Below are 23,700 nucleotides of genomic sequence, written 5' to 3' on the forward strand. Positions count from 1 at the left end.
TTATGTTGGCATATGAGTGGTGATAAACTCCTGAACACATCCATTCATTCATCTGATGTACATACATATTTAAGTAGCTTTAGGTGAAGCTTGTCTGGAAAAGGTGTCTCCTTCACACAGTGAACTTCGAAATGTTACATCCATATTAATTGCAGCTCCTTCTATGCCTCAAAACACAGAGAATGGCCTCTTATGGAGAAATGGTGGCTCCTTTTATAGGGAAAAAAGCAAAGGCAGCAAGTGTCCTGGTGATCTCCAGGAACAAAGCAAAGGGCTGAATGAGTTAGCCATCATGGCATGGTAACAGTTGGTTTGAAAGCTATCTAGCTGTGGATTTATACATCTCATAGAAACAAAGATGTGTTTATCAAATTCTAAATAACGCCTGAGATCGGAGAACCACGTGAGGCATTCGGTGTGGTTAGGTTAAGTCAAGCCAACTGTAAAAGTACTCCTCCTGTCCAGGTGTGGCTGTTGGGCACCTCTGAGTCAGAGCACACAGCTGCCCTGCTCCCGTCTCAATCCTCACCTGCTCAAGGAACAGCAAAAAGGAGCTGAGAGAGACCCGTACTGCTGGTAAAACACTGAATTTCCTACAGACAGAATATTTTCTTTTTCTTTTGTTTTGTTTTTTTTTTTTTTTTTTTTTTTAAAGTGGTTCTAGAACAATAGCAGAATTCCTCGCATGATCTGAAACTGTGTGAGCACCACCTAGAGATTTAAAACTCAAGAAATGCTGGCAGCAGACGTCATCCAACAGATCCGCTCTGAAAATGCTGATGCATTTACAGTAAATCCCTAACCAGGCCAGTTGTGCAACAAGTTGAAGTGACACAAAGTATTAACATTTATGGTGGTGAGTCAAAATCAAACAAAACATCCTTCTTTTATAAGCTTTCTCACAGCATGTAGTAGCATGTACTGCGAGTAATGAAACATCTGTTACAGCCCTGACTCTCTCGCAACTGAGCAAGTGTTGCAATTATTCTGCAGGGCCAGGCTTCACGTTAGGGCTTTAGTGGGGAGATGAGAAGTATCAGCAACGGGCAGTGCTCATCTCAGTTGATTCAGGAAGGATAAAATAAAAAAAAAAACCTCTTCACAAGCCAGGTTTCCCGTGTAGAAAATAATACAGTTCTATATTGCAAAGTGTCCAGAACTCATTTTAACTCCAGACTGAGAGACTTGTTTTGATGATACTTGCAGTGCATTCAAGTGCCCAGAAAGTCCCTTGTCAGCAGGTGTAAGTATGGGCAGGAAAGTGAATTATAAAATATGCTTAGATGGTTCACTCTTGCCTGCTACGTTTCAGATGCACTGCACCCAATTTTAAAGGCTGTTCCTTCTGCACAGGGGCATGTGTCTCCCTGACTGGCCTGTGCTTCTGTATATTGCCCATGGTGAAGCAAGGCTTATTTTCCCCCCCAAGTTTTGCCATTGACCACAAAGACTTGGTCCTGCTTGCTCTGTAGTGTGACCAGCATAAACAGAGTCAACAAAATTCCTGGGAGTCAGAAATTTAAGACTCGATGCAGCACAACTTGTATTAATTAAATATAGAAATGCTCCATTTCCCATCAATTCAAATGCATGCTTAAAAAGCGCTTGTTTAAGGGCTTTGCTGACTAGAAATAGTTTCCTGTGCCTGTGAATGCTTTTGCATTAGACTTTAAAGATTATGTCTGCTTTGGATATGAGTGATGACTGTAAGCTGTGCGCTCCTACCAGCTATTACTGAACTGGGACACAGAAATGGGGTTTGTTTGGGGTTTTTTTCAGCTCAACAAGTAATTAGGTACAGCAAAATCTGTATATCACTACAGCAAAATTCACAGAAATATTTCCACAAGAGAAGTTTTCTTTTAAAGGGAGAGGTTGTTGCTCAAAGCTTGCCCAGCGTTAAGCCTTTAGGCAAGTTCCTGAAGAAAGTATGAAAGGCTTGCATTCTCATTTACTGTATTTCTATACTATGCTCAGAAATGTTCAGAGGAAAATTCCCTTGGTCTCGCGCTTTAATGTGTTTTTCTTCCAGTGTCTGTGCAGAAGCAGAGTTAATGATTCCTACGAGATCAGCCTGCCTCCCCCTCTCAGTTCTGAAATACTTCCTCTATATTTTTTTTTTCCCAAGGGAGGAACTTTTCTTGCTCATTTATGACCCCAGATTACTGATCTAACTCTGTTTGTAATGCAGTACTTGAACCCTTCAATCAGAACAGGGATATCTGTGTAGCACCTACAGAAACTAACAGAAAATTCAGCTCTTTGGAATTCCCCCTTATTTCTGACTGTGAGGAGAGTGAGAGTTTGATATTATGAAATCAGCAAGGTAATGCAGTTGACACCATACAGCTGCCAGTGCTTTCAGTCTTGTCCTTCATCTCCCCTTCCCTCTGTTTGTTTCAGATCATTGCATATTTTATCATGTCACAATTTAAATTTCAAGCTCTCTGGCTCAAGACTGTGTCTTTATTTGAATTTTTAAAGTTCATAGATTTTGGTACTCAAAAACCAGTGAGAAGAGGGGAGCTTAGGAAACTTAGAACAACTGTGTAATTAAAAGGCTATCCTGTGCAACAGGGTATCTGCATCATCTTTCAGCTCCATAAGCAGCAAGCAGAATAAACAGACTTGTTTTTATCAAACAGACTCTATTGTTTTTATTAATCAGCGTTACACATACAGGTTAATTAAAAAAGCTACAGTTTGTGAAATATGTAATCTAGCTACAAGATACAAATCTAGGCCGATTGCCATGGTACCTATTGATGGTCAGCCACTGTAAAAAATTTACAGTTTATTTTCTGATATACAAAACCTCAAGCAAACATTCCACATTAAACATTCAGGAAAGCTCACAGCATTCTACTACACAGTTTCATATAGCGTTTTAGTGCAAAAGGAAGTACAAATATAAAAATACTGAGGCTTGAATTAAAAAAAAACCACCAAAACAAAACAAAAAAACAAACAAAAAAACCCCCAAAACCAACCAAGCCATGGAGTTAGAGGTGAGTGTCTGCTATGGGTATTCTTCTAAGCTCTACGATCTGGGAGTTAGCCATGCTGCCACCGTCCTGGCTGCCATGACAAGATTCGTTATCGCTGACGCTGAGACCTGCACCTGAAACAGCAAAACAAACAAGCAAAAGAATCGGTGAGAATGAAATTCCAACACAGAAATGGTGGTATCATGTCCTGCTCTGCTTTATTCTAATTATTGAAGTACTTCCCTACCCAACAATGATGTGGCAAGTTTCCTCTTCCTTCTCTACAATTCTGAATCCACAGATTATAACGTTATCTGATGTAGTTCTGTACCATCCAGATACGCTTTTTCATAATTCCACTGTCAGTTACTTTAGTTGTCTCAGTTAACGGTACAATAGCTATTCAGAGGTTGCCTTGAAATCACAAGAGCATAAATCAAGGCCTGGTTTAGGCTGGGTTCATGGTCTGGCTGTTAGAGTCTGGTATTTCCAAGGACTTCTTCACAAAGAATTGATTTTTAATGATACAATTTCCCTGTTAAACTATAATTCCAGCTCTTTTAATAGGTTTGTAATTTCAGCATGAGAAAAGACGCTGACTAAATATTCTTTAAACCCACATTTGGCACAAGCTGGTGTATTGTGTTTTTCTTCTACTGTGAGAGACTACTAGACTTTGGCCCATGGAAACTTCCAAAACATGTATGGAAGAGACCTCAGGAGGCCACTTTCTCCATCCTTTTGTCACAGGAGTTCTACTAGCTTGTTGCCACTTTGTTGTTTTTGGGGGGACATTGTTTGGGGTTTTTTGGGGGTGTGTGTGAGTTGATTAGTGTGAAGATACATAATCCTGCACTAATTTTAGGAAACATGTATTTCTTCAGACCACTTTTTCACAGAATATCAGCTGTAACTATGATCTTTAGTGCACTTTCAGCTGCTCTCTTTGAGTTGTAGAGCAAATCCTAAAGAATACATGGGTCTTGTTAGGGTTTAGGCCATCTAGGCTTTAACTTTGTTGAGAACTGCACATCAGTGTAATTAGGCACAGTGACTTCAAGGCAGATTACTTTCAGGCATGGTCTTACAGCAATGTGACTTACAAATAACTAGGGAAGTTACTCATTTTGGGCAGAAGCAGATCTGCAACTACATGCAGTTCAAGGGAGTTGCAAAGGAATGACATTTGGCTCAAAAAGCCCTGAACAGGGTATGCTGGGAGAGGCAGCAATTGGCATTTTCATACTAAAAAATATTTTCAGGAGCTGCTATCAGTTGTGCAGTGCATCTCTTATTTCTGTCTCAGCTTATGTTCCACGATTTGGCTTGTTCAGTAAAAGACAAGATAAGGGTCGTTTACTTTTTTGGAGTTAACCTCATCCTTTCCTGTGCCTCCTATTCCACTTTTACAAAGTTTTTCCATAGCACCCTTCCTTCTCCCACCCCCCAAGTAGAAAACAAGTAAGGAAAAGGGGGCAGCAGTGGGATGCCCGTTTGCTGTGGGAAGTCAGGCTGCAGTCTTGAATATGGAGCTTGGTTCAGAGAACCTGAGCAGAAGAACCTGCAGGACTAGGTCTGGAAGAAGTCCTGGTAGGGGCCAAACTCAGGTACAGTGCTCTGTGAACCCAGCCCTACTGCATCCAGGTGAAAAGTAGGTATTTCTGCACTGCGATCCTTCTTACACCTGGATTTGGTGTTTGGATTGCAGAGTCAATGTGCCTTCATTGACATCTACTAGATGAGTCCTGTTCTTGGGTCTGTATGACCCAAGCTCTTGAGATACCAGCAATTACTGTCAGAGTATGACAAGAGCAAAAATCCATCAACATACAGAGATCAAATACTAAAGACAAGAAGATTAGGCTCTGAATCATTAAAATACTTGTTTATAAGTGTACTGAAGATGATTAAGCCGTACTTACTAACTTAAATTTATATGCATGTTTAACCTTTTCATTGAATCATGGTCCTGATAACTAAAAGCTGCTTGACAGTCCTGGGAAAAACAGCAGTTGCATAAGCAAGTTTAGGTTTTTTTTTTCCTTATCTTCTGTAAAACTGTTTTAGAAAGGAAACATGAGTGTAATACAGAAGATAAATCAGACTGCTGTACTTACTGTTTGTTGATGGAAGAACAAAGTAATAACCTTGAAGTAAATAAAATACTTTGAATGGAGAAACAAAACAATACTTCTTATGTAGCATCATTGACATTGGAATTCACTCAAAAATTTTTTTAGGCTGAAGAGGGGACAAATTTCAAAAACGGAAAAAATGCATTATAGAACACATTTAAAATCATGTTATATAAATATGACCATCCCAGGTTGAGATTGTAAGGTGAACATTGACTGTTGGGGCTAGAAAGATATTTGTCTTACTGGTGGCTATACTGCAATTACTCAGTATGGGTTTTCGTAAAGGATCTTGTGCTGGTCACTATAAAAACATTGGATACCGGTCTAATATGATGTTACACTATGTATATTCTTAAGTGTCATATGTGTGCATGCTCTGTGCGTGCGTTGTGCAAAGTAAGAAGAGGGTTTTTTTGTTACAGAGGTTCTTATCAGGAACTTGGTAAACCAGAGACTGAAGTAGGCTACTCAGGGTTTACAAGGGCCTTGTTCTGTTGCTGATGCAAAGACAAACTAGGTAAGAGCTGATCCTTTTTAGGAATGAGAGCTGATTCCAGCTTACCAAACAGTCGGCAGACTGGGAATGGGACCCGTAGGACTGCTTACATGATGGAGTTTCACAGAGTTCATAGGTCCAGGGCATTCTCAGATTAGAGCAGAATTTAAACTCAATCAGATCCCCAAAGGCTTGTGCTCCCCTAGAGAGGCTAGAGTTGGATTGTAGGTACGCAATGGGGAGTATTACTTTTTGCCAATTTGTGAATAAACTATTTTAAGAAAAAGAGGCAGGAAAATGAGGCCTTTCTTCTTCTATCAAAGGACTAGCTAGAAACTGAAAAGTCAGAGCCCAGTTTCTCACAAACCCAGCGAGATCCCTCCAGTGACATCTACTGGCTGAGGGATTTCGTCAGGCCCTTCCCACGAGCCCTTGAACACCCGCTGTTATCATCTGCTTCCTCAGATCACGACAACATTTTGAGGAAGACAGAGTTTGTTTTGTAATTGCTGTACTCATATCTCTGGAAACACTTTTTATTTTGTAAGCACTTCCACCTTGTTTTCTGCATCAATCGTTATTTTTATTGTATGTCTAACATGTATTAGACAGAAATTAATAAGCTACACGAACCAACCTAAATTCTTCTTTCAGGGTTTTGTCTTTACAGAAATGACACCAACAGACACTCAGAATTCTACCAATAAAGTTCAGATTGCACTAAAAATGCTTCCTGGATATTATGCAGTCACGTTCAACAGCCAACAGGTAACATATTCGTGAGCAATCACAAATGAGAAGTTGAATTAATATGCAAACTGGCTACCCTTCCTTCCTTTTTTGCTGTGAAGTGAGCCCTTCAAAACAGAAATGATGTAGGTTGATAAGGCAGGCCACGAATCTGGCACTTTGCCACTGTATACAATTGATCTACCCTGTGACAGACAGTCCCCAGGAGATTGCACTGAACACCTTTCAGAATTTGAAATTTTAAATGTTTCCTCTTCTTCAGGATGCCCAACATGAGATTCTTAATTCTTAAACCAGGCACCTACAGTGGTAACACCAAGGTTTAAAAAATGCTGACTTTGGAACGCTAGCAGTATTAGATTGAAAATTATGAGTTGGTTTATGTAGCATCATTAGTGTAACAGCTGCACTTCTGGGAGGTTTTTAACTTACACAGTAGATCTTTCCAAGTATTCTCTACATAGAATATTTATTTAGGATTTATCACATATGCGTCTATTAAGAGCAAAAGTACACTGAGATGTGGATGTAGCAATAGCCTTCATTGATACTGTCCAATATATATTTGAAAAGTACCATGTGCTAGGCTGGTATTCTCTGCTCTAACATATAAATATCTTTGCAAACAACTTCCTACAGGGGTGGGTCACCAGCGAGCATTGGAGGAGTTTGGGCCTTTCTCGGAGGTGTTCCTGTGTTTTGCATTCACATCTCACCCAAAGGAATGAATTGGTTCAGTTTTGTGCATCACAGAAGGGGGAGGACAAGAGCATCTGTAGGAGGTGGGAATGTGGATGGAAGCTCAGACATCAGTAAAGCTATCGTGCGTTTATGGTATTAATGCTTTAGAGCAAAGCTGATGGACAGCTTGCTGCTTTGGGACAAATTCCATCTACTTTTATTCTGCTGGCTCCCTTTTTAACTCTCCAGACCTAACCATAGTAGAAGTCCTTAGGGAATTCTGCTATATTGGGCTTTAGCCTCAATGACAGTAACATATGACTGTGACAATCTGGAAGGCAATGGTCTTAATAAATTGTTTATCAATATAAACCTTGCACAAGAAATAAGAGGAAAAACGAGATCTAGCCCAAAATAACAGCACTTTTAAAGTTAATTAGTGCAATTAACAAGAACTAATTAGTAAATAATTGTCCTTCTCAGTAGAAGCTAAGCCTTTGATTCATTATAAAAGCCATAAATTAAATATAATAAAATAAATAATTTAAGCCAAATTCATAAAAAAAAAAGGGGGGGGTTAGCACATATCAATAGGCCCCTAAATTATTTTTTCCACCATAATTGTTCTATAATTTCCTTCACATAAACTGCCTTGGAGCTGGCTGGCCTTCCAAAAGATTCCCACAGTATAAGACATGTGGTGATATAGTGAGCGTAGTGAATCCTAATGATATGTTCCTGGATGGACATGAACATACTTGATGGTAAGGAGGAATTAATTGATAAGGCATTCAGAGGCCGTGGCTTTATGATATAAGAAGTCCAGCTTTTGCATTTCTTGCACCAAACAAAAAATTCTTTGTCCATGTGATGCAAAGCTTGCATAAAGCTAGCATAAAAGCTGGCTAAGAAACAGTACAGTGTTGTCCACCTCATTTGCTAGAAATGCAGTTGTGTGCCTTCATCTGACACAGTCCGTATTTCAGGTTAATCTGTAATTAAGCCCAGCATTAATGATTACGGAACCAAGGGCTAAGTGCACAGTTCTACAACACATTTCTTTAGCAATAAGGCCAAGTGTGCCAATGCATCTATTTGTGGAGCTGCACTGCAAACTGCAAATTACTAACCCATTGCAAGTTAAAGAATAAAGTTGTGCAGTGGGGGTTTGTTTGATTTTTTTAACCTACATCAGTCACCCTTCATTTGTACTGCTGAGAGTGGCCAGCTGCAGTGCAAGGGTGGGGTGGGAGGACAGGAATGAGATTTTAGCTTTGCTGTGATTATGCTCTCATTCTCACTGATCCTGGCTGCCAGATTAAACCTTGTGGCTACAGACAGTGGGCATAAATTAAAGTAACCTTCAGACAGCTCCAAACTACATAAGCAGAAAGGACAGATGAAGTGCAAAGAGGCATAAAGACATTTTTGCATATTCCTCTGCTAATCAGTGCTGCTCCTCAGCCACCCTTCAGAGTGGGAGCTAGTATTTTAGCACAGCTAAGGCTGAGTTTGGTTATAGATTGACAGTTTTAGGGAATAACAGATAATGAAAGTTTCTGTTTCTGCTTATCAGAGGTGAAGCTCAAGCAATAGCAGAGCAAGCACTTCTATTCTTCCTCTATACCCAAAAGCCACACTTCCCAGTTTAGGTGTGATAAAAACGGCTAATCTGGTGCAAAGCACCTCTTCCCTGCTCTCCCAGAGTCTTGTCTGCTTGAGGAATTCTCAGCCTACCGAAACAAAGCCTGGTCTAAAAAGGTTTGAGAAGCACTACTTACAGCAAATGCCAGACCGGAGCAAGGCAGCAAAAAGGCATCTCATCTGCCCGTACGTTTTAGCATATTTAGAGAAGTTCTGGTCTTCCATTTGCTGATGACCACTGCTTCCTTGGAGCTGGGACTGGTGCTCAAAGGGCACCAGGCTGATGTGGTGTGGCAAGGGGAGAGGGAGAGGAAGGAGAGGAAGATGAGAGGAGAAGGTTGTAACCTGAGTTATTGCGGTTTCATGCGAGTACGAACAACGATGCAAGGGACAAAGAAGAAATGTGCTGCCAGGGGCGACCAGGAGACGGGCTCCTTTCAGTGCCCGCTGACTTAACTGTATCATGAAATTCCTGTCAGAACACAGCTCATTGAATACTTTAGCAGCATAAGCCTACACTGCCAAACAGAGAAGAAATCCCACTTTCCACGACCTCATCTTCCTTTTTATTGCTTCCACGCGCTTCCCTCCCTCATGCTATTGGGAGCACCTTGACTCCTTGGCCGTGGACTGAACTGGACTGAAGAGCAGATCTGGATGAAAGTAGTAAAACAGATACGATTTTTAGTTACAGAAAAGCTCACTTTTTTTGGTTAAAAGTACGCATTGAAGCTACAGCTTGTATCTAAGGCAATAGCTGATAAACATTTACTTTGGTGGTTAAAGCTACTCTAACCTCAATACCGCCTCTTCAGTTTGGCTTGTTCAAATGTTGTGTGTGGGACTGGAAACAAGTGGGACAACTGGTTTGGCTTAGAAACCACCTTTTTTTGCCCCTGCAATGTTGCTGTGGACACAGTTTGGGCACATGAATAAGCACTGGGGTAAAATGGTCAGGTATTACTTGAATCAGTAATGCAAACAAAAATATTTCTTTCCAACTGTGGCCTGAGGTCTCTGCTGCAAATCAGGTTAATATGAAAGCCTCATAGGAACAAATGATAATAAATTATTAATAAAGAAGACAATAATAAAATTTAACCAAAATAATAAAAAGCTGATTCTAGACCTGCTTCCTTTAGAAGCACTGAAAGCAAATTAACTAAGGATGCAGCTTGAAGATTTATTAAAAAATCATTAAATGCTAAAGTTGTGGTGAATTATATTAACCATGAGTTTTAACTACTGCTGTTGCCTAGATTGTTCTTCATGATTTAAGATTCAGTCTTCCACAGTGCATGGAGTTTAATGCAGAAAATAGGCCAACTGATGTCAATTGACCTGCTTAAGCAGTAAACACTGTTCCACGGTGGGAGTGTTGGATGTGAATGGCTTCATATCTTATCAACTATCTATGCATTATCTGCTTTCCTTCAAAATACTCAGGAAGGAGTAAAAAAAGTAAAAACGTAACTGTAAGCTTATGCACCTAGATTTGAAAGTCTTGCCCAAAATCTTTAACTGCATAACAAAGTAGAAGTAGACTGCAAAATGTCCAGGAAAATTAATAGGTACAATACAAATTTTGTGACATTCTTCATAAAATTTTCTTTTTCTTAGCACTAGGCCAGTTATTAATCATCCAATTACCTTCATAACTAGAGTTTTCTGCAATGGAAATTGGCTTAGGAAATAAAAGTATTATGAATATACCGAACAGAACTACCCATTCATTAGCAGCATTCCTAGTCTTCTAACCAGTTTGACTGTTTTCCTTGGTGTCACTGAAGGGAGCAAACCCATGAAATTACCAGTGCCAAAGCACTTAACCGGCTAATGTCACCAGTACCTCGCTGCTGCCTCTTGTGAGGCTTGATGGCATCCCCAAAGACTGTGCAGGTGATCTCCTACTACCAAGCTTGTCCATTTTTATTCCCCCTGATGCCTAGAGGAGGTGGGCTTGGGTTAGCATCTGCCAGGTCTTATCAGGTGGAGCTCCTTTGACTTGTGGTTGTCTTATCAGACATTCCCATGTTGACCTATCTTTGAATGAGGTTTCACTTCATTTCTTCTGCCGGTGGCCACGTCTGGCTATCTATTTATATCATGATTTGAATAACCTGAAATTTCATTGGTGGAGTGGGTGAGAAGGCAGAAAAGCAATACATAACTGAGGGCAAAGCCTGGGATTTTGAAGATTTGAACTCTAAGGATGTTGAGAGGAATCTGATTACAGCTGGGGTTTTTTGCAGGTGTAGTTTGAGTGTGGTCACCTAGAGCGACCTCTCCTGCTTCTGTCCTCCAGCAGTATGGTGAGCCCATCATAGCTGGCTCTTGTGTTTGGGCAGAAGTCTGTTTAGTTTATCTTTCCAGTGTACACCGTTTTTCAGGTCTGAATGTGTTTTATGCAAATGTTTTGTCTTACACTTATTGGGAGAATCAATATTTATGAAATTATGCTGTTTCTCACAGATATATATATGTATAAAATAAAGATAGGCATTTTATTTACTCTATATATCAATTTGAAACAGAAAGCAAAAGAAGACAAGACAGGTCATGTCTAGAGGCAGCGAGTTAGCCATTTAAGCACTTGTGAAAAAATGTCAGAGCCTCCAATCTGCTGCTACTTTCTGTAAGTCTGCTTAACATCATGACTCAAAAAATATTTTTGCAGACTCCTGCTCTGTTATTTTAGATAGTCTACACAATATTTTTCTTGGAATACCAGTCCAAGGCAAAACAATTTTTCTTCAGATTTTCACTGGCCATCATATTAATGGATCTTATTAACTGGATCTCTTGGAATGGTGACACTGTTAAGGTGAAGAACAACATAACAACCCCTGAGGAACAAGGAGAAGAGTCACTCACCGGTCTTTAAAGCAAATATTAGGTCATCGAACTCCTGTGATTCCTCATCAGCAACCAATGAGCTGGTACTAAATCCTCCAGAAGGGTGGAAAACATTGCCATTTTGTGGACTCTGCTTAAAGGCAGCACTAGCTTGACTACCAGGCTGCAAGGATGCCCTCTCCCAGTCTGCAGGCACCTGCAAAGTTTAAAAAGACATAGAAATGCAGTAATCATCAAAACTATAGTATAGAAACAGGAAACTATGACTAGAGCTAAACTCAAGACCAAAATTTTGGAACCAGCTCTTCTGTCACTTCTGTAGTGAACCAGCTAGCCTTTTTTTTTTAAAGAAATATATATATATGTAACTCAGTTACAAGTCATTTAACCTTTTCTTTATTATGCCTGTCCAACCTATCTCAAAAAGTTGAAAAAATTTGCTATTTCTGAACATTGGCCCCTGGTATGGAGACCTTTAAATTAAAGTACCAACAGGTTCCACCAAAACTCCTGTCTTACCACTGCCTCTTCCTCTGCTGGACCCTGCTTCTACCTTCTCCACTAATCGTCATTATTTTCCATTTTATGATCTACAGGTGGCTACCCACTGCTTCCCATGTTTACCAATACAATATTTTAAAGTAATTTGCCAGTCTTTGAAGGTTCTGGTAGTGGTATACAGACCTACCTAGTTTTGGTATCAACTTTGCTATAGTTCATCTTCCGCTTTAGTTTAAGGTGAAGCTGCACTAAAGATCAGAACTTCTGTTCATAAGAAAAGAGGTGGTTTTCAAAATCTATATCTCCTTAAATGTGATGAAAAGCCAAAATACTGAACTCTAAAAAAATATATTTTAGTACAATTAAAATATTTTTTCTTCATTTATTGCTCGTCCACTGTTTAGGAGCTCAGGAACATAAAAGCTTGCCATGTAGAGCTGAAAAGCGATGCTGTCCACTGCACTGGGGAGTCAGGGACCACCTTGAGTGAGACACTGAGAAGTTGAATAAATTCAGTGGTCTACCAGGAGGTACCTGAGGAGCTCCAAAATCCAGACAAACCTACAGTCAAGCAGGCAAAGAAATGAGCAAAACAGCTGCCAGGCGAGCAGCTTGCTTTCCACAAAAATTATTACTAGAACTGGTGTTCCCTTGAAAAATTTCAATTCCATTAAATTTTTCCTGGAAAAACTGTTTAGCTGAAAAATTTTCGACTAGCTCTTTTGACATGCACATGTACATAGCAGCAAAAGTCATCTTGGTTTACTACAGGTAGTTAAAAGTGATACTAGCAGCATTCCAGTTCCAGCAAAAGAGAGTTTGAAAATCATCTCCCTCAAAAATTCTATTATTCTATTCTATTCTATTCTATTCCATTCCATTCCATTATAATTTTATTTTAATTTTATTTTAATTTTATTCTAGTCTATTAAAATTTCCAGAAATTTTGCACAGCATGACTTTGGAAAATTAAAGACTTAAAACTTATCTAAGACCTATAGCAAGCTGAAAGAATTAACCTGATATTTTGATCTCTTATGACCTACTTTTGACAACACTTTAACCAGCCTCTGTAAAAAACTGAAGACTCAAGTAGAAAAGGGGAAATTCTCTAGATGGGATGTTACCAGGGAATTCTAAGTTCCAAGAATATCACCATGGCTAAAGATAACAAATTTTATGGTAAAAAAAAAATATAAATCCTCCCTTCCCCAAAGCCAACCTATAATAATTAGCATCTCATTCCTGTGTATTACACTTCAGTACTGCCACTTAAATCTCTAGGTACATTTCCAACACACAAGGTAATGACTATAGAGCACTGTTACCTCTTCCATAGCACTGATGAGGTTCTGAGTAGACTTGCTGATCTCTCCACCTGCAGCTGGCAGGCCACTGCCATGTGTGAAAAAAGCCGATCCTGGAGTCGTATGCCCATTCATGTCTACAGTATAACTTGCCTTCACAGGACAGCAAAGTTGGTTGTGCAGGATAAAATATACCACAAAGACATAAAGACCCTGAAACAGAGAGAGAAAAAGAACATCAGTGGGTGAAATGCAGGGAGCTTAGATCAGAGTTTGAACGTAGTCATGGCAAGGTCCTATATGCTGTAGCAGATGCATTCCCTTACACCAGCAGTCCATGCCTCAAAGGGCTGCAGCCAGTTTCTATGGAAAATAAGGGAAGGCGTCACTGCCCATCAGAGATCTGAAAGTTAAAAGCAAGTTCATATCTTGAGGCCTCCAGCTAAACACACACACATACAAAAAAAACCCCCAAAACAAAACAAAAAACAACCCAAAAGAGTAATTGAAAATGATTATTTGATTGAACACACACAACTGCAAAGCAAAGCCAAGATCACAACAACAACAAAACCAAATCAAGTTTCACAGTTGTCATAATAGTGAAAATGTGGTTAAGGGCCACCCTTACAATAGGATTTGGCTGCTGGCCCCTAGCCACAATTCTTTATTTCCTTACTGACCTGCTGGCTCTTTGCATTCTTGCCCCAATTTCAATCTCATGCAAACTGCACTGCTGCCGTCACAGATACTGAGTTGTAACTATAAATTAGATTCTCTGTGTTATCCACTAATTCAGTACTGTCTTTCATTTGTGATTACTACAAAGGCTCTGCTGTATGCCTCTGCAATTCTTCTTTAAAACTTGCTAATTTTGACCTTTAGACTTAGCCAAGAAAAGTATTATAACCACGTCTTTTGTTTGCAAAGAAATCCAGTGATTGAACTTCTGAATATGAAATCTGACTTTCTCTAATTCTTAAGTTGCACTAATACTGAGGGAAAACAATCCATTTCAATTGATAAATCAGCCAGTTCAATGATTACTAAAGAACGGGTTAACCGAAAGAGCATAGACAGAAGAGTTCTGGATTATTCCTGATTGCTGCAATACAATTACATTTGCATTGGTTTTTGTATTTCACATTGTCTTCCAGACCCCTGAAACCAATTGTACTAAACAGAACAATTTATTGGAAAGGTTACCATTGACATGAAAGTAATAACTGGGATTATAAATAGTAAAGAGTTTCATCTAATTATGTTCGGAAATACCTAATGGAAGGAATTCTGAAAACACATGGAGACTGCAAATACCCAAGATATATGTTCATTTCCATCCCTATAAAACAGGCAGCAGCGCTTCATGATCCAAAAATTCATAAATTCTAATGCCAAAACTATATGGCAAAACGGTCTGGTCCAAAGTGACACATAACAGAAGTTAATGGGATTCAATGCGATTTCAATCCTAGCTGGTCAAACACTGAAAATACCCTCATACAGCTGCTATAAAGCCATACAGCTCAGTGTTTGCATTTTTTTTAACAGCAAACCAGCAAATAAAAGTGTTAAAAACAACTATTTTGAGGAAACATTTTCCCACTTTTCCAGATTATAGGTTTTTGTCATGAGGACCCAGAGCAGTTTACTGAGAGGAAATCTCTTTCTGATACCTGTAAGTAAATACATTCCAAAAAACTTATGCAAACACATGTTGCACTTCAGAGACACTAGAAAGGAACAAAAATGTCCTTTCATTCTATAAACAAATCCAAGGACTCTGATGTAGGTCAAGCATAATGGGACCAGCAAATGGATTTCTTTTAATTTAAGTTGTTTAATGGACATGAAAAGGATAAAAACCCGAAGAAGAACAGATAACAGTGATGACACTGAATTCAGAGCAGCCTCTGGCATTTCAGTCTCTGAGGACTTAGCCACAAAAGCTGCACACACATTTCAAGTGGTTTTGTACTTTTGAAGAAAACCCATTAGCTGAAAATGCTGCACAGCCGTGTCTTTCAGAATCGCAGGGACATAAGGCCCATGCCATGTCCCTCTGCTGCGCAGCCCCAAGCGTGGACGCTCACTCTTCTAAAACAAATAAACAGAATAAAGTGCCACAACTATCCCCTTAACTCGGCCTGGTGTCCTGATGTAACTCCCTGTGTGTTTCGGACAGTGCTATTTCTGAGGAACTATTGTTCTACCAGAACCACAGAAAGGCGTTTTGACACCCAAAGCATCCTTGCTGCCACTCCTCCCTGCTGCCACCACTTCTGCCCCTCACTGTCATCCAGAGACGCAGACCCTTGTGCTGCAGACCCCCTGCTCCAGAGGCTGAGAAGGAACCTCAGTGTGTGCAATTGAGAGAACTCCCACATAGCGATGCAGACGGGTGATGAGACAGCTCCTCTGGGTCCTTCCATAATGAGCACATGGACTCGGGGAGGTTATCTGACTGTCTTGGGGACAGGAGGAGTCACAGGCTGAGTTAGCTAACAGAAATAAAAATTGTGATTTTTTACTTCTCCCGCTTTTGCAAAATATTATGGCAATGCCTTACAAACAGAAGCTTATACCTAACAAAACCCAACACTCCTAAGTAGGTTATACGATTACACAGGAACTGTGCTGCTGGATAGAACATTTCTTGCTTTTCTGGAAAACAGATGGAACCTTCTTGGACCCATAATCCTATACAAATCTAAAGTCTCAAGAAGATACACTCTGTAGAGGTGAGTTCCTATGCGGCATCGCTGTGGTTTTATTTGAAGTATCTAAAGGGGTTTGTGGTCTTATTCTCACTACCCTGTATCTCTGTTAGAAACCACTGCAACTGAATTTTGGGAAATCAAAACAAGGCAAATGGTCCTGCCCAAACGACACCGGGTTCCAACAATCATACACATGAAGATGACATGGATCAAGTCGTATTCATCTGCGCTTATTTTAGCACCAGCAGCTACCAAGGTGTTCACTCTGAAAGAGCACGGGCAGGATGCAGGCACCTGGTTGTGTCAGTGCAACCACAGCTTTCACAGTCTCAGGGTTTTTTTTTCAAAAGCACTGGTTTGAGAATTGAATTGTCCTTCATTGCACTTTTGACACTTATCATATTCTTTTTCACTTCAACTTCTAATACTGTAAGAATGGTCTTAAACTACTATGAAAATAAAGCTGTTGGCATTGTAATATATGCTTCACTGCATTTATCATATAAACAACTTTGGCCAAGTTGGCATCACTTTACTTTTTCAGAGACACACAGACGTTGTCCTTGCCAGTTGGACCAAATACGAAATGCACAGAATAGTCAAGTTCTGTTGACAGGTCTACCAGACCTGCAGGACGTTCAGTGAAGAAAACCACACACTCCAAAGGGATCGAAAGAAGATAGGTCTGGGTGTGCATATTAGTAACACAGGCAATGACATCTCTGTTAAAATTGTGGTAAAAATGTGGTCCTAAGTTGAAACAAAGAAGGTTCCAACTGGACATAAGGAAAACATATTCAATGTGAGGGTAATTAAGCACTGGAACAAGTTTCCCAGTGAGACTGTGGAAAGTTCTCTATAGGAGAAGGAGGGAGGTTTTTCCTGGTACATTTTATAATTTGTGGGAGGGTTTTGTGCATGCATGGGTGTGAGGGGGGTTCTCATATACAACAGCTTGATTTATTTATTCTGTGGAGTGACAGCTGCAGGAAGCTAGTAAATTAAGGACAGACTTCCACCACTGTCAGTAAAAGGGCAGAATACATTTTACACTTCATAAGATCACATTCAAACCTGAAGGACTGATCCACAGAAAGCCTTCATTGCACATTTGAAATTCGTAGTCAATCTGTCTCTTTACCCTCTAATTTTGCATGTTCCAATTCACTGTGCTGACACTATAGTATGTCTAAATTTGGAAATTGAGATAACTCTGCTAATAGTAATGAGAAAGGGTACAACAGACTGTAGGCCATCAACAAACCTCTTCATCATCTGCTTTTTACACACTGAAAGAAAACCAAGATGCCTACTGTATCACATAATTTTAAATTGGTCTTGTAAGATAAAGGACTTTTATTGCTCTAATAAACACACACACACACCAAGGCATCAGATTAAAGAAAACAAACAAACAAACAATCAAAACCCTACACAAAACCTAATATGCATCATACTTCTCAGACAAGTATTTTCATCCATGCCTGAGATACCCTACCCTGAAATTGCAGAAACTGTTTTTCCAAGGAGAAGTGGATTCCAATAATGGCATCTATTTTAGATGAATGGTATTTCTATTTATAAAACTAAAGTATCTTTGCTGGACTTTTGGTAAAGAAAAGTAATTTGAACGCCCCATTTGAGCAGTTCCTCGACCTGTTTCAGGGTATGTATCAGCACTAACAAAAATTCAGTGCACTTTACAGAGGCCCTCTTTGAGTTCCTATTTTAATTTGGAAAATCTTATTTGATAACTATCAAATAACTATCAAAAAGTGACAATAAACTATCAAAAAGTGACTATATCACTAATCATGTGACTATCACTAAAAGTTGTTTTTTTCAAAAGAGACTCTTTTAAGTGAAATCAAGGCTTGTGGAGAAAGATGGTATCTTGTGTTAGACAACAAAAAGACCTCTGTGTCCAGAACTGGATCATTCTGATCCTTAGACCACTGTGGCTACAACATCACTATTATTTTTAAAGTTTTTGGTGCCAGGTGGTGAAAAACCCAAGAAATCACACAAACAGGTGTCTCTGCCAACAGAAGAGTTGTCTTTACTCAGTTCAGCTTTTGAGACTAGCTGTCTGTAGTCATTGTAGAGGAATTTCCTCATGCTGCTTTATGCTTTGGTTAGTTTCACTTCAGTTTTTTTAATCTTATCAGGGTGAGATTTAATCTTATTCTCTGTCTGGACTACGCTAATTTACTCTTGGCAACCAGTCCTAGAAAATCCTTTGCTTCTCAGTTTAACGGCCAGGCTGTCCTTCCTGGGCGGTTGTCGATGACCACGGGTGCTGGACTAATGCTTGTGCACCTTAACGCCTTAGCTGACTTCTTGTGAACATCCCTAGGGATTTCACTAATTTACTGGAAGCCCTTATGTTGCGGACTTCTCTTTTCTCACGTAGTTTCCCATCACTGGCCAGTCAAAGCCTGCTGTGGATTAACACTCATTTACATAACAAGTGCCTACTGCTTTTGGGAAAATTACTGGTCTGATTAATCCAGATAATTTGCATGTTTTGCCATGTTCAAGAAGCTAGTATCTATGTAGCAAAAAGGACTCACAATGTCAAAAGGAATCATATTCAGGAAATTATAATCAGGGCCATTGTACAATGCATGATATGTATTTGAAATTGTTGTCTTTCCTAATCATCTGTGGAAGAAAATTAGCCATGGAAATGAATATTCATAGGCATAATAGCATTAATAATGCTAACTAAGTGACACACATAAAACATACATAATTCTCTACTTCCTTCTGCAAGTTTCCTTGTTTTCAGAGGCAATTACAATAAATTGCAGGCACAGCATTTTTGTGCATGTCTAGATACCAAAAGCAGACTTTAATGTACATTTTATTTTTCTGTATCTTCTTCAACCACGTTATTCTTGAGAACAGCTTGAAGATCTTTTATTGGTATCATCATGACAGAAGTATCATCTTAGTCACATGATACTACATCCTAAGCCATCATATAACATCTCCCACTCATAGCTCTCCAGAAATATTAACCTTTGAAATGTAAATCAGATCCTTCTGTTTAAATCTAACTCTTTTTCCTAGCATTCAGAGTGACTGTTGTAAAAGCCATGTCCTTAGAAGTGCAACCCTGCCAACTGCTGATTACACTTACTAAGTCAACTTTGGACCCACTGTATATCATCAAGGGTTTGAGTGTTTATTTGCCATTAAGCAACAGTTTTGATGAAGCTATTATAATTCTTACCAATCATATAATTTCTCTTATCACAGTTTCTATTGGGAACATTTACCGCTTATTCGCACTTTGCTTCCTGAGGTATTTACTTTCCATTTTGCTCCGTAGGAAAATATTTGTGTCAGTTACAGCTGAATTTCAAAAAATTCACATCAAAAGCAAAAGACAACAATAAATGTAACTGAGGACTGCAAAAATCATACCATCTTGGTAGGCAACGTCATAAGACTACTTGTTGAACCAACCAACTGCCACCACGTACACATACACATACATGCACAGAAGCCACCATAAAAAATGGAATGAAGAAAAGTAATCATTCACACATTTATCATTGGAATAAGAATGTATTTACAGGTTTGCACTAAGATAGAGTTATTTCGAGGGCCTTCTCTTTTTGTAAAGTTATAATTCCACAGATAAACAGGTTATGGGTATACTCTGTAATAATGATGAAAATCCTGGGCTTTCAGCATTATGAATATATTTTCCTAATATTAACGTAACACCTGAAACTTAGTCTAAACTGCCAAGTTTCTCTTTATGCAGAGACAGCTATGCCAAGACCATGCTGAATCTTGCAGTTTCTACGCAAAGCCAAAGCCATAAATCCCTTTCTGGCAAACTGCATTCAGCTCAGGTTTAGTCTAAACTTGGCTCAGACTTACCTGAAAGGTTCACAAATTTTGGCAAATCTTTAAAAAGCAGATTTGCTTGGATACTCAGGATTCACTATAAATATTTTGCATAGCTCTCAGCACACTTGCAGCTACTCCCACACAACAGCCATTTGTACCTCTGATTTCAGCCCTGCAAGTGGTAGAGAAGATTTGGGGTTTTTTTTATCGTTGTTTGTTTTAAAAGGACAGATTCAAATTTTAAAAGAGAGGTGTTCAGCCTGAAGATGCACTGAAAATACAGATGCCTTGCCAAAATTGCCAGGTGTGCAGATTGGGCTAGAATAAGATTCTGTTACTTTCTTCCACTGTAGCTACCCTAGAAATATCAAGAAAGCCCTATTTTTGTGTTTCAGCTTAGTTGAGGAAGAAACAAACACTGAGGCAAGGACCACAAGTACAAACAGTGGGACAGGTCTGATCCATGGAGGGCAAACATGGGAGAGTCAGATGCAGAAGAAGCTTGCCATTCATCTCCACAGTTCTGGCTGGAGTCCCTTGTTACAGAGCTCTGTGAGATTCAGTAAATCACACCAACCACATGTGGTTGCAGGAGGCTGAGAATAGCCAAGAGCAGACAAAGCAGACTAGCATCCCATTGTTTTCCATCTCTGCCCCATTTCTTGGCCTATGGCTTTTTTCCCCTCTGCCTTTTTTATTTTTCTTTCCTGCACAGGCAACAGAAATCAGGGACAGCATCCCTTGAGGTCCTCTTTGCGTTAGGTTCTTCTTGTGCTTTGTCCTTTGTGGAGGACCCCTCTGGTAGCAGAAAGCAGCCAGATCACATACCAATGAAAAGCAGACTATTTGTCCACTGAGGAACCTTACACCAAAAAAAGAAAAAAATGAAAGACCAAAAGCTATATTGTTCCTCACATATTTTTCAACTGCATTGACTGTAAAGCCCTAGAAATATCAGAGGTCATGAATTTGCACAGATACTTTACAAATTTTTGCAAATATTTACTGTCATACTTGCTTTCCAAGGTAAACGTTCATAACCCTACATTTCAGCTCACCCCTTACAATCTAAGCCTACTACTGTTTTCATTTCTTTCTCAAACAGACAAGAAATGGCAGATGGAAAAGCCTTTGTCACCTCTACCCCTAGGTCAAGAAATTCCCTGACTAACAGTGTTAGAGCAGTTAATTCTCTAGTTATATCTGAAAGCAAGCTGAAAGCTAGCATAGGAAAGCAATACTCAAGAGGGAAGCTAGCAGTTGAAGTAACTACATTCAGGGACCATACAAACTAGCATCTCTGAATACAGGCCAATCTTGCCCATATAAAAAGTCAAAGAAAGTGCTATTCCTGCAGCACATTAAAGTATTCTTTTTATTATTATTTTTTGTTAAAGCAGTAATTTCTACTTATGTATATTAACAACAAATACACGGAGTTACAAGAAACAGGGAATTGAAGGTCAGCATTGACAGACAGGAATAGTCAAAAGAGAGAAGCTAATTTTGTGTTTATTGCTGAACTTTTACTTGCTATTACAGCAAATCTCAAAATGAAGACTTAAGTAAAGGCTAAGAGTTATTGCTATAACAACATTTTTTCCCTGATTTTTTCAGTGTCATAATGTCTCTCATGCCTACTGTTATCTCTTTATTTCTTGTTACTCTGATATCTGACTGAGAAATTGGATAGACCATCTATTTAGCAGCATTTTGCAGTGGTGCCATAAAAGAGTAAAACTGTAACTGACTGGTGAAACTTCAGAAGCCATAAATGCAAGAAACCTTCAAAAAACTCCAGCTTGGAGGGAACCCAAGGGTTGTGGATTACCAATATAATTATTTTCCATACCTGCTGCTTGGGTGTTTTAGGGCAAGACTGGTGGGAATAAGGTGTTTATATACTTCAGCATTCTCTGACTATTGGGAAAACCTTTGGGGGATGCTGCAGCCAGTTAGAGTACTGTAAGGAACCAAATAAAGTATCACGACCTTCAACCTCCCCTTAGTTAAAACTGACACCAGCAAGTACCTCACCATGACTTTTTATGTCCAGAATAACAGATGTGTAAATTACTACAAGAAGGAGCTATTTTTGTCAGAGAGCTCTGATTGTCTCAGAAGTAGAGGTCTTGTTTAGCAGGCTTTGCTATTAAGTAATAGTCATAGGAACCTGTCAGCAGTTTACACTCCCTACTCCCCTTGCTTTTAATGAAAATTACTGTAGATATTTACTGCCTTTCCACAGCTTCGGAGACAGCAGAAGGCAAGTCTTATTTATAAAGCAGGAAGTTAACACCGTTTTGGGTATGGATGCTCCTCAAAAAAGGGGAAACGTGGGCAAAAATGAGGACAAGGACTAGACGTCCTTCCATATCTGACAAGTAGGTGAACAAGAGTAGGTGGAGGTATAATAATATATTTGGCTCTGTCATTGAAATCATTCACTTCCTGACTTGAGATAATGAGCTTATTTTCCTCCCCTCATCCTTGCCTCCAGTCTGTGCAAAGAGAGAAAGCTCAAGATTAATAAAAAGTACCTCAAGAGTTAATGAGATCTCTTTTCATAGGGAGTGTTACTCAAAGTAAAATTAAATACAAACTCAAATTAAATATGGATATGATGCCAGTCTTGTATTAGAAACTTTTGTTTTCAGGTTTTTTTTAGCAATGGTAGCTCTAAAGCTTCCTAGAATTTGCATTTGTGGGTTACAACTTTTTGATTTTTAATGGAAAAAACATTGGCACAAAAATTTATATCAGGGCTTTCTAAATAGACTGAGACAGAAATACCACTACTAAGCTGTGAACAAAAAAAAAAAAAAGGGGGGGGGGGGGGGAATAGAAAGGGAATGAAAAGAACATTGAGACAATTCCATTGGCTACTCTAAACAGGGACCACTCTGTACTTCGGAGACAAGAACAATGCTTGGGATAGTAATGGCCTTGTAGTATTTAGTTATTTCACTATGATTCAGCTTATAAAAGCCTAAACTGTATGCCAATGCAGACCAATGTAATACCAAAGGAGATATATATATATGTATATATATACACATATGTATTTCAGAACTAAGCAATTGGAACATTTGATTTCCATGCCTTGGTATATTTAATGAACTTTGCAGGAATTCAGCTCTACCCATTGTCAGCAACAGATAGTGTAAATCATGAAACACATATCAAACTGTTGGTTCTTCTTGTACTTGGAAAACAAGAAGTTACTTTCCCTCTTGGAAATTCTCTTTAGTGGATTAATGCCATAAGTGACCCAAGATATGTTTGCAGCACTAAACAGAAGAATTTGGATATGACCTGCTCTGTGACCCATTCCTGCTATCTATGGAGCATTTCTTAAGAGGAAAAAAATCATAGGAGCTGTTGAAGGATGGACTTTCACATACTTTTCAAACCAATAAACTTCTCAGATGCTGTTTTGGGTTTTATTTTAGCTTAGTTTTTTCCTATTACTTAGCAAGGAACATATGTCCTTTTGAGGTCTGCCTCTTTGTGTGAGGGCTGCAGATCGCTGTCTATTCTTTTCCAGCACCCTCGGACGGCAGTAACTGCCGGCTCTGCAGTATCATGTTTTCTCATTGCAAAACCACCCAAAGTGTTCGACAGAGCTGTCTTGGCTGCGCACTGGAGTCCAATGTAAAGCAAACACAGACAGCTGCCAACTCCAGAGCTGCATGGTGGGTCAAGAAGAGAGTGCATGACGGGAAGAAGCCCTTCAGTACTTATTTTTTTTTT

At 39.3% G+C, this 23,700-nt stretch overlaps 1 protein-coding gene across 1 annotated transcript in view; it reads right to left on the reverse strand.

Annotated features, from left to right (window-relative positions):
• Positions 1 to 2,621: 2,621 nt before the first annotated feature.
• Positions 2,622 to 23,700, reverse strand: part of ADGRV1 (adhesion G protein-coupled receptor V1) — a 284,664-nt gene continuing 263,585 nt past the window's right edge. Inside the window, exons 89-91 of the mRNA XM_049794659.1 lie at positions 13,382 to 13,573; positions 11,571 to 11,748; positions 2,622 to 3,121 (exon numbers count right to left, since the gene is read on the reverse strand). Coding sequence (XP_049650616.1) covers positions 3,003 to 3,121; positions 11,571 to 11,748; positions 13,382 to 13,573 — 489 coding nt within the window. The 3' untranslated portion in view covers positions 2,622 to 3,002. The remainder of the gene's footprint in view (positions 3,122 to 11,570; positions 11,749 to 13,381; positions 13,574 to 23,700) is intronic.

Source organism: Accipiter gentilis, chromosome Z (assembly GCF_929443795.1).
Source record: "Accipiter gentilis chromosome Z, bAccGen1.1, whole genome shotgun sequence".
In the NCBI taxonomy this organism is placed as follows: Eukaryota; Metazoa; Chordata; class Aves; order Accipitriformes; family Accipitridae; genus Astur; species Astur gentilis.